A 14,563-nucleotide genomic window follows, 5' to 3' on the forward strand; every position below is an offset into this window, starting at 1 on the left:
GAATGCAGTTTTTTTTTAACATTTTCTTTTTAAAATTACTTTTGTCTGAAAGGAGCAAAAACCTCTCACCATTAATTCTGTCTGCACTGCCAAGAAAGTTATTTGGGTACCAAAAAAAAGAGAAAAGTAAAAAAAAAAGTCTCAAGTTCTTGAATTCTTGAAAAGAGGAACAAAGAAGAGAAAGAAAAAAAAGGGAAAAATGTATACAGGGTGTGTGTGTGGCGGGGGGTGTGTGTGAAAAAAGTGTCCTGCATCTACAGGTAGGGGATCAGGATGAACTTTCAAAATTACCTTTCATTCTTTCAGAGATTCGTTCATGTTTTTACCAAACATTTGAGAACATGTTACCACAATACTTACTTTTAACCCAGATAAATCTTTCTCTACTGGAGAGAATCAAGGAAAGAAATACAATTCCTTGATATTCTTAATCTTCCTGAATGCTGCTCACCCAATTTTTCTTCTACTTTTGTGGGTTCCTCCTCCCTCTTTATTCAGGCACACAGTTGGATTACTGAAAGCTAAATACTGATCTACTTAAATTGATAAAAATTAAAGCCTTCAGAGTGAGCTCTTCAAAGCCCACACTACTTTCTATATATACTGTATGCCTCTACATTTGAACAGGAGTTAGCAGTATTTTCTTACTGCCACACTTCTGTGGCAGAAATATGAAGAAACTGACAGATTAATATACTACAGAGAATATTTTCATACAGTAAATTACTCAGATAAAATATTCCTCTCTGGCTTTTGTTCAAAAGAGGTTGATTTATCTTTGTGCTAAAGAGCCCACACAAGACCTCTGCAGTACTTCATAGTATTTTGAAGCTGAAACAGACCATTAGGATCATCTATTCTGATCTCATGCATAGTAGAGGCCAAAGAACCTCACCCAGAAATTTCAAGCCTATAACTTACAGCTGTAAGCTTGCTCATTCTCTCAAGGTTAACATCACTAGTGTGCAGAGGGTCTGCAAAAAGGTCTATACAGCATTTAAATCCCACTTATGATCTATTTTGAAGACTGCTGAGAATTTATGAGGTCTGGGGCAGAGAGAAATTTATAGTGACTATGTGTGTACATGAGGTAACGCACCAGGTGACTGCAAACCTCCCCTAACTCTTAATGACCTTTGGGAGAGAAAAATACTACTTCCTTAAGAAAATACATAAGAAAAAAAAATACACACACATACATATATTTGCATTTGAAATCAAACACTGTGAATGTCACCTACTGAAACCTGGGAAATAAAAACCATGCAGTTTAGATCTTCATGTTCACAAGAGTACTGACAACAACTGAGACTGTCCAGAGTGCAACCTTCTCTTCAGGTGCAAGCTGTCAGTACATTTCCATGAGAATACACTAAAACAAGTTAGCTTTAAACCAGGACTGGATTTCACTTTGAATAATACTGTCCAGTTCAGTCACAACATACCAGCTTTATGCAAGAGTAACTGCACGAAATGCAATGACCTGTATTAGGCAGGAAGTTGAATCAGTAGATCATGCTGATCTCTAAGAGCCTTAAAAATCTATGATCTGATAACACAAATTCTCTCACTATCAATCTTAATCCTCCATTTATATTTTAGTGTTCCTAAATGCAGGAGCAGGGTGATCCTTCTAGGACTGAGTTGCTGTAGTGCCACAGCAGCTGCCCACAGCAGGTGAAGGTTACAATGACACAAGCTGCAGGAAAGCTTTTGCTGCCACCTCATGGGTTTCTCTTTCCCTCAAGAACTGCAGAAGCTGAGGAACAAAGATACTTGGATGCACTCAGACTACTGAGTACCCAAACCAAAAAAAGAGCCAGCAGGAAAAAAAGGAATGTTGCTTAATATAGCTACTTTCCCCTCCCTGCACTGTGTTCTTTTTACAGTCAAAATGCCAGCTAGGAAATAATAACAGCCCCACATATTTGGTTTTTCCCCACTTTGTAAGATTATAGGCTATGGTCACAGGGTGGTTTCTGGAGAAATGTAAAAGAACAGAAATCTTTCAAAGCCATATTTTTCCAAATTTTCCAACAAGGTACATTTCCAAATTTTCATTTTTTAAGACAGCTTCTTTTAAGAACAGCCTTCAGAACCAACTGGCGCATTCCAACAACAGGCTCATCAGAGCTGGCTATAAATGTCTTAAGGAATTTAAGCAGTGTAAGCTCTGCAGCACAAAGGTAAGATACAAAATTAATCCAACCCTCTCTTCTCAAAATGTTGGCATTGATGGAAGAGCCTAATGCAGAAAAGCATTTCACAAGAACCTGATCAGTTCTCTTTGCTTCTAAAACCAAAACTACTTGAAGAAGAAATACATGAAGTGTGACAGCATCGACCTAGCTACTTCAAGAAAACATATCTATCTTTCTCACTGTTAGCTAGAAGGTTAAATACCTATAAAACAGTCCAAGAATAAGTTAAAAGAGAACATCTTTCCTAAAAGGATGAATCTTAAGCAAGGAATCTGAAGGAAAGCAAAATCAGTATTCTTGACAAAAGGAATTTGAAACATTTTATCTCACATATCTCAAAATACAGGTTTACTTTAAACAACAGGAAAAGAACCTTCCCAAGAAGAAAGATATAATTTTGGTGCCTGCACTGAGTTTGTGCAAGTCACCAATTAGCACCACAGACACTGGTGTAGCAACAAGGCAGACCAGTTAACAAACTACTTCTGGTAGATAAATGCCTGGGGTTAGGAAGAAACTTCCTGTGAGCATCTTGTTGTGGGGGAATTCTTGCAGCTTCACAGGAAGCATCTGGTAGAGGCTAACATAGAAGGGTTATTGAACTTCACAGATCACTGGCCTCTCCCCATTTTCTGTAGTGCCTTCTCTCATAGCAGAAAATATGTTTGTATAGCAAGTGACAGTGAAAAGTCATTAACTCCAGGATGGACTTTGACATTCTCCAAGAAGAAGGAAAAAAAACCCAAACAAACCAACATCCTGCAACCTTTAGTTGGAATTTAACTTAAAGACAAAGTGAATTCTGAGAGAATGAGGCACAGCAGGAGATTTCAAATACAGGTAAGATTGCTCCCTTGTGTCCATAAAGAAGTACTGGATTGCTCAATTCTACTACCATTCCTACACTGCATATAAAATTGTTTGCTACTTGCTTCCCATGAGCACTTTCACAGATAAATGGGCTCACAAGGGGGGAAAAAAAGGTCTGATTCTTCATGCAGGTCCCTACAACACATGCCATAGCTTTGTCCACTAGGCGGTGAGAGCAACCTAACAAAACCACAACTCCTGTGTGAAGGGAGGTAGGATGTGCAAGGAAATACCTTGACACAGCTTGCCTTTCCTTGACAAGAACAGGACAGCAATTCAAAGGATAGCAAGTCAGAGCTTCATCTTGCTCATTTCCTCAGTCCTTCATGCCATCTCTTACTGAAGCAGGTTGCAAAGTGTCAGTCTAGCCTGTACACTACAGCCTATTCTCAGAACAAGTATTTTGATTATTTTTATGAAGCACAATGTTCTGTAACACCATGGAAACTAACAAAGCATGAGAATTTTAGAAGCACAAGTGTCAGCAGGTTTTTTTCTGATTCCCAAATCAATCACAGCACGGTCATTTCATGCACAAGAACGTTGTTAAAATATTAAGACCCATGTTATGGTATGGTATTGCAGGAATCCTGCATTTAAACTTCCTGTGAAAAATAAATAGGAAATAAATAAGTAGATATAAAGAGCAAAAGAAGAAAATTAACCAAACCATTTTATATTCAAACACAGCTACAGTCCATCCTTATACTGGAGTTTGCACCATTCCAAGTAAGAGGAGTTTAAGGTCAAGGACAGAGAAACTGCCATGGAAAGATCCCCTGCTCTCAGCAATGAAAGAACTTGAAATGTTCAAGTTTGACTTTTACAGGTTGCTGCAATGTGTTTAGAAAGCCACTGCAGGTAATAGTGGATATTCCACAGAAGCTCATGAACTAATTGTTTAATAAAAGGCTGCCAACAGTTTCATAAAGCTAGGCTAACATTTCTGTGCTCCACGCTCCTTCCTATGTCAACAAGGGTCAACAATGTTAGGGTGATTCCTGTTTAATACCATATTAAAAGAGCAATGAGAGAAGTCAAAGTGATGTGGGTAATCTCAAAGTCCCACATTACCAACTACTGTTTAGCTAGTATTTAACAGGCATCACAACACAAGTGGATCCCAAGAAACCTGGAGAAGAGAAAGCAATTGGTAAAGGGAGGACATTGTACATGCAAGATGCAGTGCAGCACACATGAAAAGCACAGAGATGGCTCTGGGGCAAGGGGAACAAACAGGATCAGCAGCCAGAGCTAAGGTAAACGCTGCTGGCAGAGAGTAGATTATACAACAGGAAACAAGCGGACAAGCAGGAAAAGCCAGAGCTGTAAAGGGCTAACTTAATCTGGGGCACATGCCAAAGAATCCTATCACTAACAGTCTGTAAGACCCAGGGGCCTGCCCTGTACATACTGGTGAGCAGAAAAATCCATCCAAGCGTTGAGAAAGATACAAGGAATTCTCATGCAGACCCTGATACTGCTATGGGAAATTCACTGCGATGTAATACAGATGGAGAACAGCCACAGGTAGCAGCTGACTACAGTATTTTAGAGCAAGTTTTAGAAGAAAAGCAGCTACTTTTTTCCCCCCAAATAAGATTAGAGTTCAGGTGCAAGAACTGCTTGACCCACCCAGCTATTCTACACTTCACAGTGGGAGTGTGATGTGTTGTTTGAAGATCCAGACATTGAGGCAGCATCTTATTCTCTATCAGAAACCCTGTTTTTCAGAAGTTATAAGCTAAGAAATCAGGTCTGCAGATTAATCTCCAGCCTTTCCAATTATTTTCCATTTGTACTGGACATTCCTCCCAGTCCCACATAGCTTTGGCTCCAGCCCAGACAAAAGCAATGGAAAGAGCAAGCTGCTGGGCTGGAAGCCTGGAGATGACAATGAGTTAGTCTGCTTCATTCCATTATCTTACAGCAGAAGTGTCAATACAGGGCTTGAAGTTCAATACTAGCAGCATTACAGTTAAGAGACATTGACAAACAAGTACTGACTTAGTGAAGTCTTCTTTTCAATCACACTAATAAAGCTCTGAAACAGACTGAGGCTAAATGTGGAAGATGAATTTTACAGTAGAATTTAGATGATTTTTCTTGCCTTATAATTGATTTCAAGCAGGATCACCTTCAAATTCACATATCTGTTAGGACTCCAATCTAACAAAGGATATAAGCATATGCTTAAGATTTAAAATATACAGACCAGTCTGAACACTGGTGGACCACTCATGACTTTCAGTGTATACGTTGCTTCTTTGTTAGGTTGGGCTACAAAGCCTCTGAGAGTGTTTTGAGCACAGGGAGGATGTACTGAATCCAAGTGTGCAAAGTCTGGATTTTCTGTTTGTATGGGGGGTTTATATAGAATCACAGAATTGTGTTGGTTGGAAAGGACTTTTAAGATCATCAATTCCAACCATTATCTAACTTCCAAGTCTGGTGCTAAACCATGTCCCTCATCTATGGATCTTTTAAACACCTTCAGGGGTGGTGATTCAACCACCTCCCTGGGGAGCCTGTTCCAGTATTTGACAACTCTGTCAGTGAAGAATTTTTTTTCTAATAACCAACATAAATCTCCCCTGGTGCAGCTCAGGGCTGTTTCCTAAAGTAACATTTTTAAATGTTTCTATATCACAATTACATTCTTGAAAGAAGAGAAAAATACAAACTTTAGACAACGTCAGTATCTAATCAGTAGAAAGCTTAAAATAAACATAAACCTCGTCTTTCTTTTTTAACTTATTAAATAAAATGAGCTTTTTTTTTTTGTTTCCCTTCGATATTCAGTTTGGTGAACCTGATTTTCACCTTCCAGGTAGAGATCCTTGACCTCTTTGCCAACATTTGCACACAACATGGCATCATGAAGAGGCTCAATGCTGAAAGTCTGCAATTCTCATTGGACAGGGAGGTCTTAATTTCCAATTTCAGTTCCTGTACCTCAACAAAGTTATTTGAAAAATAAAAGGTTTTCAGCTCAGATGCATTAATATTATTCTTCACCTAAGTTAACATCAGTTAATAGAAACTCTGCCTTATTTTGCTAGAGATTGTACATGTTCATAAATGAGCAATGCTTGACCTGAATATTTAACACCAAGCTCTTTCTTTTCAGAAATGTATATAGGACTAGAACAAAATAGATGTAAAGGTGTTAGTGCACTAAGCAATAGAATCACTCATGAAATGAAGACTTGGTTAATTGCATTTTTGGCAACAAATTTCACATTAGTCTAAGTATCTCACTTTTACAGCACATTGTGAACAGAGGATTCCTTAAAGGAAAGAGACTTGGGAATCACTGTGGTTATAGCTACCTTAAGATGAATCTCCAGAGTGCAGCAGAAATGAACAAGATGTTAGGCAGCACAAAGAAAGAGGAGGCTCAGAGACATTTCAGATTGTTTCAATTCCACAGTGAAATACTTTTCTTCATGTAAGGTCTCTTATTATTTACAATTCCAAGTTAAAAATCCATGCTTTTGTATTACCTCTCACTAGGATTTCCAAGACACTTCACAGCTTTAAGCAAAGCTTACATGGAAAGGAGCAATTTTAAATTACTATTCTTGACTGCAAACAGATTTTCAAGAGGACTAGCTGCATAAGTTGAAATCAATGTGAATCTGCCTAGAAATATTGGGTAATAAATCTTTCTATTATTAACATGAAATAGAAATATACTGTTATTAGTATTATTATTTTGCAGAAAGTAGTAAAACTAATTGTTCAAGGTCGTGGAGAATTAGATTGATTGCTACATTCTGTCCTACATTTCAGAATGTGGGACCATGTGATGACAGGCTATAAACCTTTAGATCTTCAGAGTCATCTGAATTGTAATTTATTTTCATGAAACCCATTCCTTCCCTTTTCCAGATTCCTCTGATCCCTATTTATTGCAAAGCTACAATGTTTAATTATTTAATTGAACCCTTTCTCTCTTGTCAGTTTCTCTAACAGTCATCCATATTTCTCAGAACAGCTGTGTCCAGTGAGATTACTTTATCTTTCCAGAACAGAAAATCAAAACTTATGGGGGAAAATACCAAGTAAACAGGACATTCTGAATACAATTAATGCATAGGAGGAAAAAAAAAAAAAAAGAAAAGAAAAAAGCCAAGAACACCAAACATGAGAACTGCATCAAACTAAAAGGCTCTGTTGTTATTTACAGAAGATAGTCCTCATGTAAGTTAAATATGATGAGCAAATGATTAAGAAGTACACATGGCTCTACAGACAGAATAAATTTAACTACAGCAGCACAGTAATGAAGAGTAATCAACAGCAGCATCAGTACATGCACTGGCTTGCAGCTATGCTGTCTTTACCCAGAAACAGATAAATTCCATTTAAGCAGGCCTGAAGTGAGTCAGTAGGTAGACAGCAGCCTCCTAAAAAGAGTTAGGGACCAGAAAGAATAGTGCCAATTCAACAGGATGCATTCTCCAACTAAAATTACTGCTGAAATGAAACCCAGTGTTTGATTTAGTTCTGAAACTTTCAAACATCAAGTCAAAATAGAAGTGTGAAAGATCTAGTGTGGTATTTATTCATGAGTAAGCAGTTTAGTCTGATGTCCCTGATATCCAACTACAAACCCTCTATTTTCTCTAATAAAGTTTTCTCAGTTGTTTTAATTACAGGAAATACTATTTTTCTCTTTTGGATTATGATACAGTTACAATGTTCCTATACAGCAACCATTATTCACCCAAATGAGCTTCATTTCAATGGTGGTGAAGTAAGTCATTCCTGTAACCATTATTTACCTTCCCCAAGAGTTGAGAGACTTAGCCAGTGTTTGCAAAGCATCTGTCTGAAGAAAGATGACATAGGTAACTAGTGACATAGGTGACTATAAATCATGGAATATCCTGAGCCAATTCCTGCCTACAAGTCTGGCACATCCTCCTATCAGCAGCCCTCTGGTTTCTTGATCAAACAAGTAGTTTTGTTCCCTCTTTATCCTATGTAACACTACCACCATCTGTTTGCAAAGCTTCAATTCAAAATCATTCTGGGAGGATTTTACATCTTCCATAACCAGCGTAAGAGCTCTTTGTTCTCTGGATGGTTTAAGTGGAGAGGACTTCAGGCAACTCAAGGATCATGCACAGATCAAAGTACAGATAAAGAGACCAATTTCTTTTCAACGCTTTTAAGAACGTAAATGGCAGTACGGCTTACTCCCGGTCTTCCTCTGCCCCCTAGTGATCTTTCGTTTTCACTCCACCTGAACAATCATGTGGCTGCGTTATAACTTCCATGCACACAAAAGTGCTGAAACATGAAACTGTTTCCTTTCTACATCCTTTATAAGTGTTCTTCGTATTGCTCTCCCCTCAACAGGTCAGAAAACACAGAACCTTTTCTAGCCCTACAGTGCTAATAGGCAGGAAGTGATTTTTACTTAAGAGGAACACCCACAAATGGGCATACAATAAAATCCCCTTCCACATGTCAAAGTAAACATAAATTTGTTACATTATATTTCTCTCCTTTAGTAGAGCTCTTAAGTTAGAAAAAAAAATCACACACAGGTTCTTTCACAAATACCATTTAATTGTTAAAAAAAAGAAAGAAAGAACTATGGTGTTTGCTGCCTACAAAGCATCTCACCTACAGCACCAGAGCAAACCCACTACCACACCTAGGAAAACAGGGAAAAGTGACCCAGGTAGATCTTTTGATCTAAGGTAGCATCAGCTACATTTCTAGGAAGTCCCTCCATGATACCACATTAAACTGCAGCCAGTCCAGCAAACACTACTGGGCTGCATTTAATATACATTCGATAAATGCATTTACCAGTAAATGTTTTCAGGATTGGGCTCGTGGAGAATAGCAATTAAGAGAGGAAACAGACATTGCTTATTGTACTACTGTTGCCTTTTCAGTTATTTATCTTCAGATGTAAATGGAACTTCACTTGTGTACTTGCTATGAAAATGTTTGGTACTACTCCCAAAAAACAGTGCTGTCCAATATCCCAAGGACCAAAATACTTTGTTTTGCAAGCACTATTTCTGTGGTGGTATCAGCCACAACAGAATTCTTTGCTTATGCAAAGCCTGGCAGTGAAACCTCTCAGAAGTTGGATGGTTACCATTTCTTTAAGGAAAGTAAAACAAATTGCAAGTGGGACAGGAACAAGAATGCAGAAACAGATTAGCTAACATTGGCACAAAATTCAACTAATATTTTGCCTCAGAACATGAAGGCAAAGTATGATAGATGAGTAATAATTCTAGAAAAAGAAATCATCACATATGTGTTGGAGGCAAGAGCTGAACAGCCAAGTATGGCAGATCAGATGATGCTAATCCTGTAATGCCACAAGTATTCGTTCCAAAGGTAACATGTCACAGAAACCCTGTATCTTTCCTGATGGCACTGTGTAAGGAACACAACTTGAAGTCCAGGTGAAGTAGTCAGGGGAGTGAAAACAAAATGTCATGAAATTGAGAAGCTTCACTCATTTGTTTGTTCCATGTACACACATCTGCAAGGAAATGAGTAGAAGTGAAGACAACTATTGTAAGGAAAAAGCTAACACCATAACACCAGACCAAAGAGTTACAAACTACAGATACAAGTCTGGAATAATTTTTCAGTAGGGCAATGGGATGAACCATGTTAAAAGGTCATGCTTGGAAATTCTGTAACTATGATTCCACAGGGAAGTTGGCCCTGCTAAAATGAGTGTTACAGCCTAGAGCTGATTTTCAGTCACATGATAGAACTTATCTGTAACAATGACCATGGATATTTCATCAAGAGTAATACGGGAGAGAATGCTAAGTGTGGTTCTTTTGGTGTCTGAGGGGACAAAATTATTTTGAGGTTGTAATTAAAGACTAATGTGTCAGGAGCAGGCAAGTGAGGAAGATGGTGACATTTTCTAAGAGTATGAAGCTTGGACTTCCAACTGCAGACCTGCAATAGCAGAGCTTAAGGTGCCTTTCACCCCTCCAAAAGGGAATGCAACAAGGGCTTCTACTGAAAGGTGAAATTAATCAAGGCTTTTAACTTCTGTACAAATAACTCATTTCTGTCAATCATTCTGCAGACTTGGGAGTAAAAGAATTCAGTACTTTCACTGTACTTCCATGTATTGCTTATGGTAAAGTAGGAGAGAGGGTGACTGCAAAACCAGAAGAAACAGAACTGGTTAAACCAGTTTTATCTCAAAGGGAATCCCCAGCTGACTGTTCAGATAAGCTTTCCATTTCCTCTACTCAGACAGAAAGGACATGTCAGCTGTCTCTGACAGCAGTATGGATAAAAAGGAGAGAAAAGTACCACACTAGATCAAGAGAAAAGCATTCATCTTAATTGTACATAAACCTTGGCTTAGTTGAGTGCAAGATTTATAACGAACCGCAAAACTTGTGTTTCAGAGGATTATCATTCTTCACTGTCCACACAGAATTAAAACTATTCATGTTTTGAAGCTTTAAATTTTTATTTTTCCCCTAATGAAAAATGTATCACATATCTCAGAAGAGAAAGGAGATGCCTAATGTTTGCCTCTGAAAAGTAGCTTTGCTACTGTGAAATAGCAGTAACCAGACTGTTAACAGCAAGCACATATTTAAGGTACCCCACCTTGCAAATATCCATATTGAAGCACCCTAGAAGGGTCTGAATTTCAGCAGTGACAGTAGTTTAAAAATTTGCATTCCCTAACAGATGTGTCAGGGTTTACACTCAAAATCATTAGCATTAATATATCTTGCCCTAAACCTCAAATAAAGCACAAAGAAGCAGTATTAGAATGAAAAGTCATTTTATTCACCCACTTAAGAGGCTGCCTCCATCTTGTTCAGCAATGTGAAAGTATTTACAAGCTGTAGGGTTACAACCACTGGAACACAAGTATCCTTCGATATTTCAAAAGCTGGGACAATATTTGCCTGGTATTTACATTTTCACTGAATTCAGCATTAAGACAATCAACTGAATGGAATGAAAACACCCTGGTCTAGCCAGGAGATAGATATCAACAGTAGCCAAGTCAAAATGCATAGGCCTAGGACTCATCTGTCAGATTCAAAATGCACTACAAGAGAGAATATACTCACTGAAACTTTCCACAAGGTCAAGGGCAACATGAGTAGCAATATCCATTCCAGTATTTATGTAAGACTGGCAGTTTTTCAATGATGAAAGAGAGGAGTCCACACCATTGAATGAGATCCTTGCACCGCCCGGCATCTTGAAATTGTTACTCTAGAAATAACAGATAAAACAATTTGAAGGCAGTTTACACCCAAAGAACTTGGGAGAGAAAACGAAGTACAGACTGTCAATAGAAGCAGTGTCAACAGAAACAGTGAAACATCAGAGAGGAAGAATGAAACCTTATCTCCCAAAATGTAATTTCAATTCACCTCCTGTTCAATATTAAGCAAAACTACATCACAAAAAAAGCAACTTTTCACCTACTCATTCCTATTGCTAAACCATAATGAAGTTCAAACTTAGTGCTTACATCCACTTGAAAATTACTGTTCTATTTCAGATCCAAAGAAGCCCACATGCCCCCAACTTCTCAGTGTTTTCTAAGTAGGTTATCAATTAGACTGGAAAGAAATACAACTTCTCACATCCAATTCAGCCTCATCAGCTGCAAGCCTGTTTCAACAGCTGGTTCTTGGGAAAAAAAAAAGACTCTAACAAAGAGCCACTCTTCTAAGAATATCCTTATGACTAAAATATCTAGCACTATTTTTAAATAAAAACCCACCTTAAAATGCTGTCTACTTCTCCCAGAAATGGTACAAACTTTTAGTGCCAGAGTGCCAAATAGAACAGAGAAAGCTTTGCCCAAGCCCAAGCTTTGCATATCCCAAGGCTCTCCCTCTACTACTTAAGCTGGAACTCCAGAAGTAAATCCTGTGCCCACCCTAACCTTAACAACATTGACACATTCCCCACAAATATCATAGAACCATAGGATCAGATTGGTAGGTGTTGGAAGCGATCTCTGGAGATCATCTAGTTCAACCACCCTACTAACACAGGTACGCCTAAATCAGATTGCACAGGAACATGTCCAGGCGGGTTTTGAATGTCTCCAGAGGAGACTCCACAGCCTCTATGGACAGCCTGTTCCAGTGCCCCACCACCCTCAAAGGAAGAAAGTTTCTCCTTATGTTCAAGTGAACCCCCCTGTGTTCTAGTTTGTAGCCGTTGCCCTTGTCTTATCACTGGCCACCACTAGAAAGCGCCCAGCCTCATCCTCATGACGTCCACTCTTCAGCTATTTATTTTCCAGACTGAAGAGCCTCTTCTCCTGAAAGAGATGTTCCAGTCCCCTAATCATCTTTATGGCACTCCATTAGACTCTCTTCAGTAGCTCCATGCCCCTCTTGAACTCTGGAGCCCAGAACTGGACACAGTCCTCCAGATGCAACCTCACCAGGGCAGAGTAGCAGGGTAGAAGCTCCCCTTGATCTACCAGCCATGGTTTTAATGCACCCTTCTTGGCCACAAGGGCGCACTGCTGGCTCAGAGTGAACTTGTCCACCAGCACTCCTAGGTCCATCTCTGCAGAGCTGCTTTCCAGGAGGTCAGCCTCTAACCCTGACTGATGCAAAGGGTTATTCCTCCCCAGGTACAAGACTCTACACTTGCCCTTGTTTAACTTCATGAGGTTCATCTCTGCCCAATTCTCCAGCCTGTCCAAGTCTCGCTGAGTTGCAGCACAGCCTCCTAGTGTATCAGTCACCCCTCCCAGTTTTGTATCATCAACAAACTCACTAAGAGTAGTACACTGTTCCTTCATCCAGGTTACTCATGAAGATGTTGAAAAAGAATGGACCCAGTACTGACCCCTGGGGAACACCACTAGCCACATCCTTCATCTAGACCCTGCACTAGATGACAACCCTCTGTGCTCTGTCATTCAGTCAGTGCTCAATCCATCATGCAAACTGACACCAGAATACCTGCTTGTCATACTGTCTTCCCTCCTAATGTTTTCTTTTACATATTTTTAATTTTTTTCCCATCTTAGCAAAACTGTTTGTATAGAACCTCTGTGATCCAGACAAACACTATCAACCAGCCACATAAAATTATGTTAGCAGCTTTGTCTTTCTGGGCCCATTTAGTGTATCAAAGTTAATAGTAAGAACCCAATTTCCTCTTGAACATGGTTAATCTCACTGAGACTGCCTACTGTTCCTTTGGAAATTTCACAGATACACACTGTGAAAGGCAGGAATCTGTAAAAAAACAACAGTGAAAAGTTAAAATGGCTTCTTCATTCTCTCGACATTTGTGGAAGCACTAAGCAAACTTAGTGGGAACAGAAGTTACTATTTACAATATTAAAACATACCACTGCAGTTCTCTCTAAATTTGTCTCTTGGAAAGTAATTTAACTATTTTTGGACACATTTTCCTTTTTTGTTTTTTTTTTTGTTAATAATGAAATATTATTATCATTAGAACTGTTTATGATTCCTAGCAAAGATTTCAGTCTTGAATGCTTTAAGTGAATTCTTCAATTTCAGCCTGCAGCTGCCCATTCTGCCTTCAGAAGAAAAGCCACATTCCTCACTGGAATTGGTTGAACGTTGGTTCAGTGGGTGCATCAATTAAGCACTTAACGTTTCCAACTCCCAAATTCCAACTCCTTCACTTCTGCAAAACGAAACCACCAAAAGCAGAGTTGAAAAGAAGGGCAAGTGAGATTGTGGAGGTTGGGCTTTGGTTGAACCATAAGTGATCGGACGATCCCGAGAGGATTACCAAGCAGGATTACCAACTTAAATTACAGTTTCCGCCACTTATTTTAAAGATTTGAGCACACGACCTGATTTCTGTATGGTTCAAAGAGATCTGTAGGTGACAAGTGCTCACTGACTACCAGGATTAGCGTTCACCCCATCACTCCACGAACATGCATCACAGTTGGAGAGAAAAGCCCATCAGGCATAAAGGTCTACTCTCCCAACCCCTCTACTTTACTCCCCTATCCCGTCCACGACAAGCCAGGGCAGCTGGCCTGGTCCACTCTGCCCCTTGCTAGTCATGCACGGAGGGCAATGGCCACACACCCTTTCCCCGCCCGCTCTCCCCGCTCCCTTGGCTGAGACAGCGCATCTCAGCCCTAAAGAGGTGAAGGGGAGGGTGAAGGCAGTCACCCTTACCAGCGGCTGCTGCTCACCTGGTCCGAAGCGGCTCCTGGCCCAGCGGTAGCCCCCACACCAGTCTTGCCAGCGGCAGGAGGCGGGAGCGCTGGGCCCCGGGTAGGCGGTGCACGCGGGCGGCGGAACGGCCTCATCAGCCGGCGCCTCTCCACGTGACGGCGCCATCATTTCACGGGTGGGCCGGGCCGCGCTGTGTGGGCATCGTTCCCTTCTTTCCTGCCTGCGGCTGCCTGCTCCTCATCCGTCGCCGTAGCTCCCCTCCGGCGGCCGCTGGCCTTGCCCTTAGGCACTGCCGCCGCGCACCGCATC

The 14,563-nt window shown here is 40.0% G+C and overlaps 1 protein-coding gene across 3 annotated transcripts in view; it reads right to left on the reverse strand.

The window, feature by feature from the left end:
* NSMCE2 (NSE2 (MMS21) homolog, SMC5-SMC6 complex SUMO ligase) overlaps positions 1 to 14,434 on the reverse strand; it is a 130,079-nt gene extending 115,645 nt beyond the window's left edge. For 2 of the 3 annotated variants that reach the window (XM_068155551.1, XM_068155555.1), the window contains exons 1-2: positions 14,255 to 14,434; positions 11,177 to 11,324 (exon numbers count right to left, since the gene is read on the reverse strand). In XM_068155551.1, the coding sequence (XP_068011652.1) occupies positions 11,177 to 11,324; positions 14,255 to 14,422 (316 nt within the window). In that variant the 5' untranslated portion in view covers positions 14,423 to 14,434. The remainder of the gene's footprint in view (positions 1 to 11,176; positions 11,325 to 14,254) is intronic. The other variant, XM_068155552.1, reaches the window with a different exon arrangement.
* Between the last annotated feature and the right edge of the window lie 129 nt (positions 14,435 to 14,563).

Source organism: Melanerpes formicivorus, unplaced genomic scaffold (genome assembly GCF_026170545.1).
Source record: "Melanerpes formicivorus ecotype bairdi unplaced genomic scaffold, bMelFor1.0.p_v2 SCAF_32, whole genome shotgun sequence".
Lineage (NCBI taxonomy): Eukaryota > Metazoa > Chordata > Aves > Piciformes > Picidae > Melanerpes > Melanerpes formicivorus.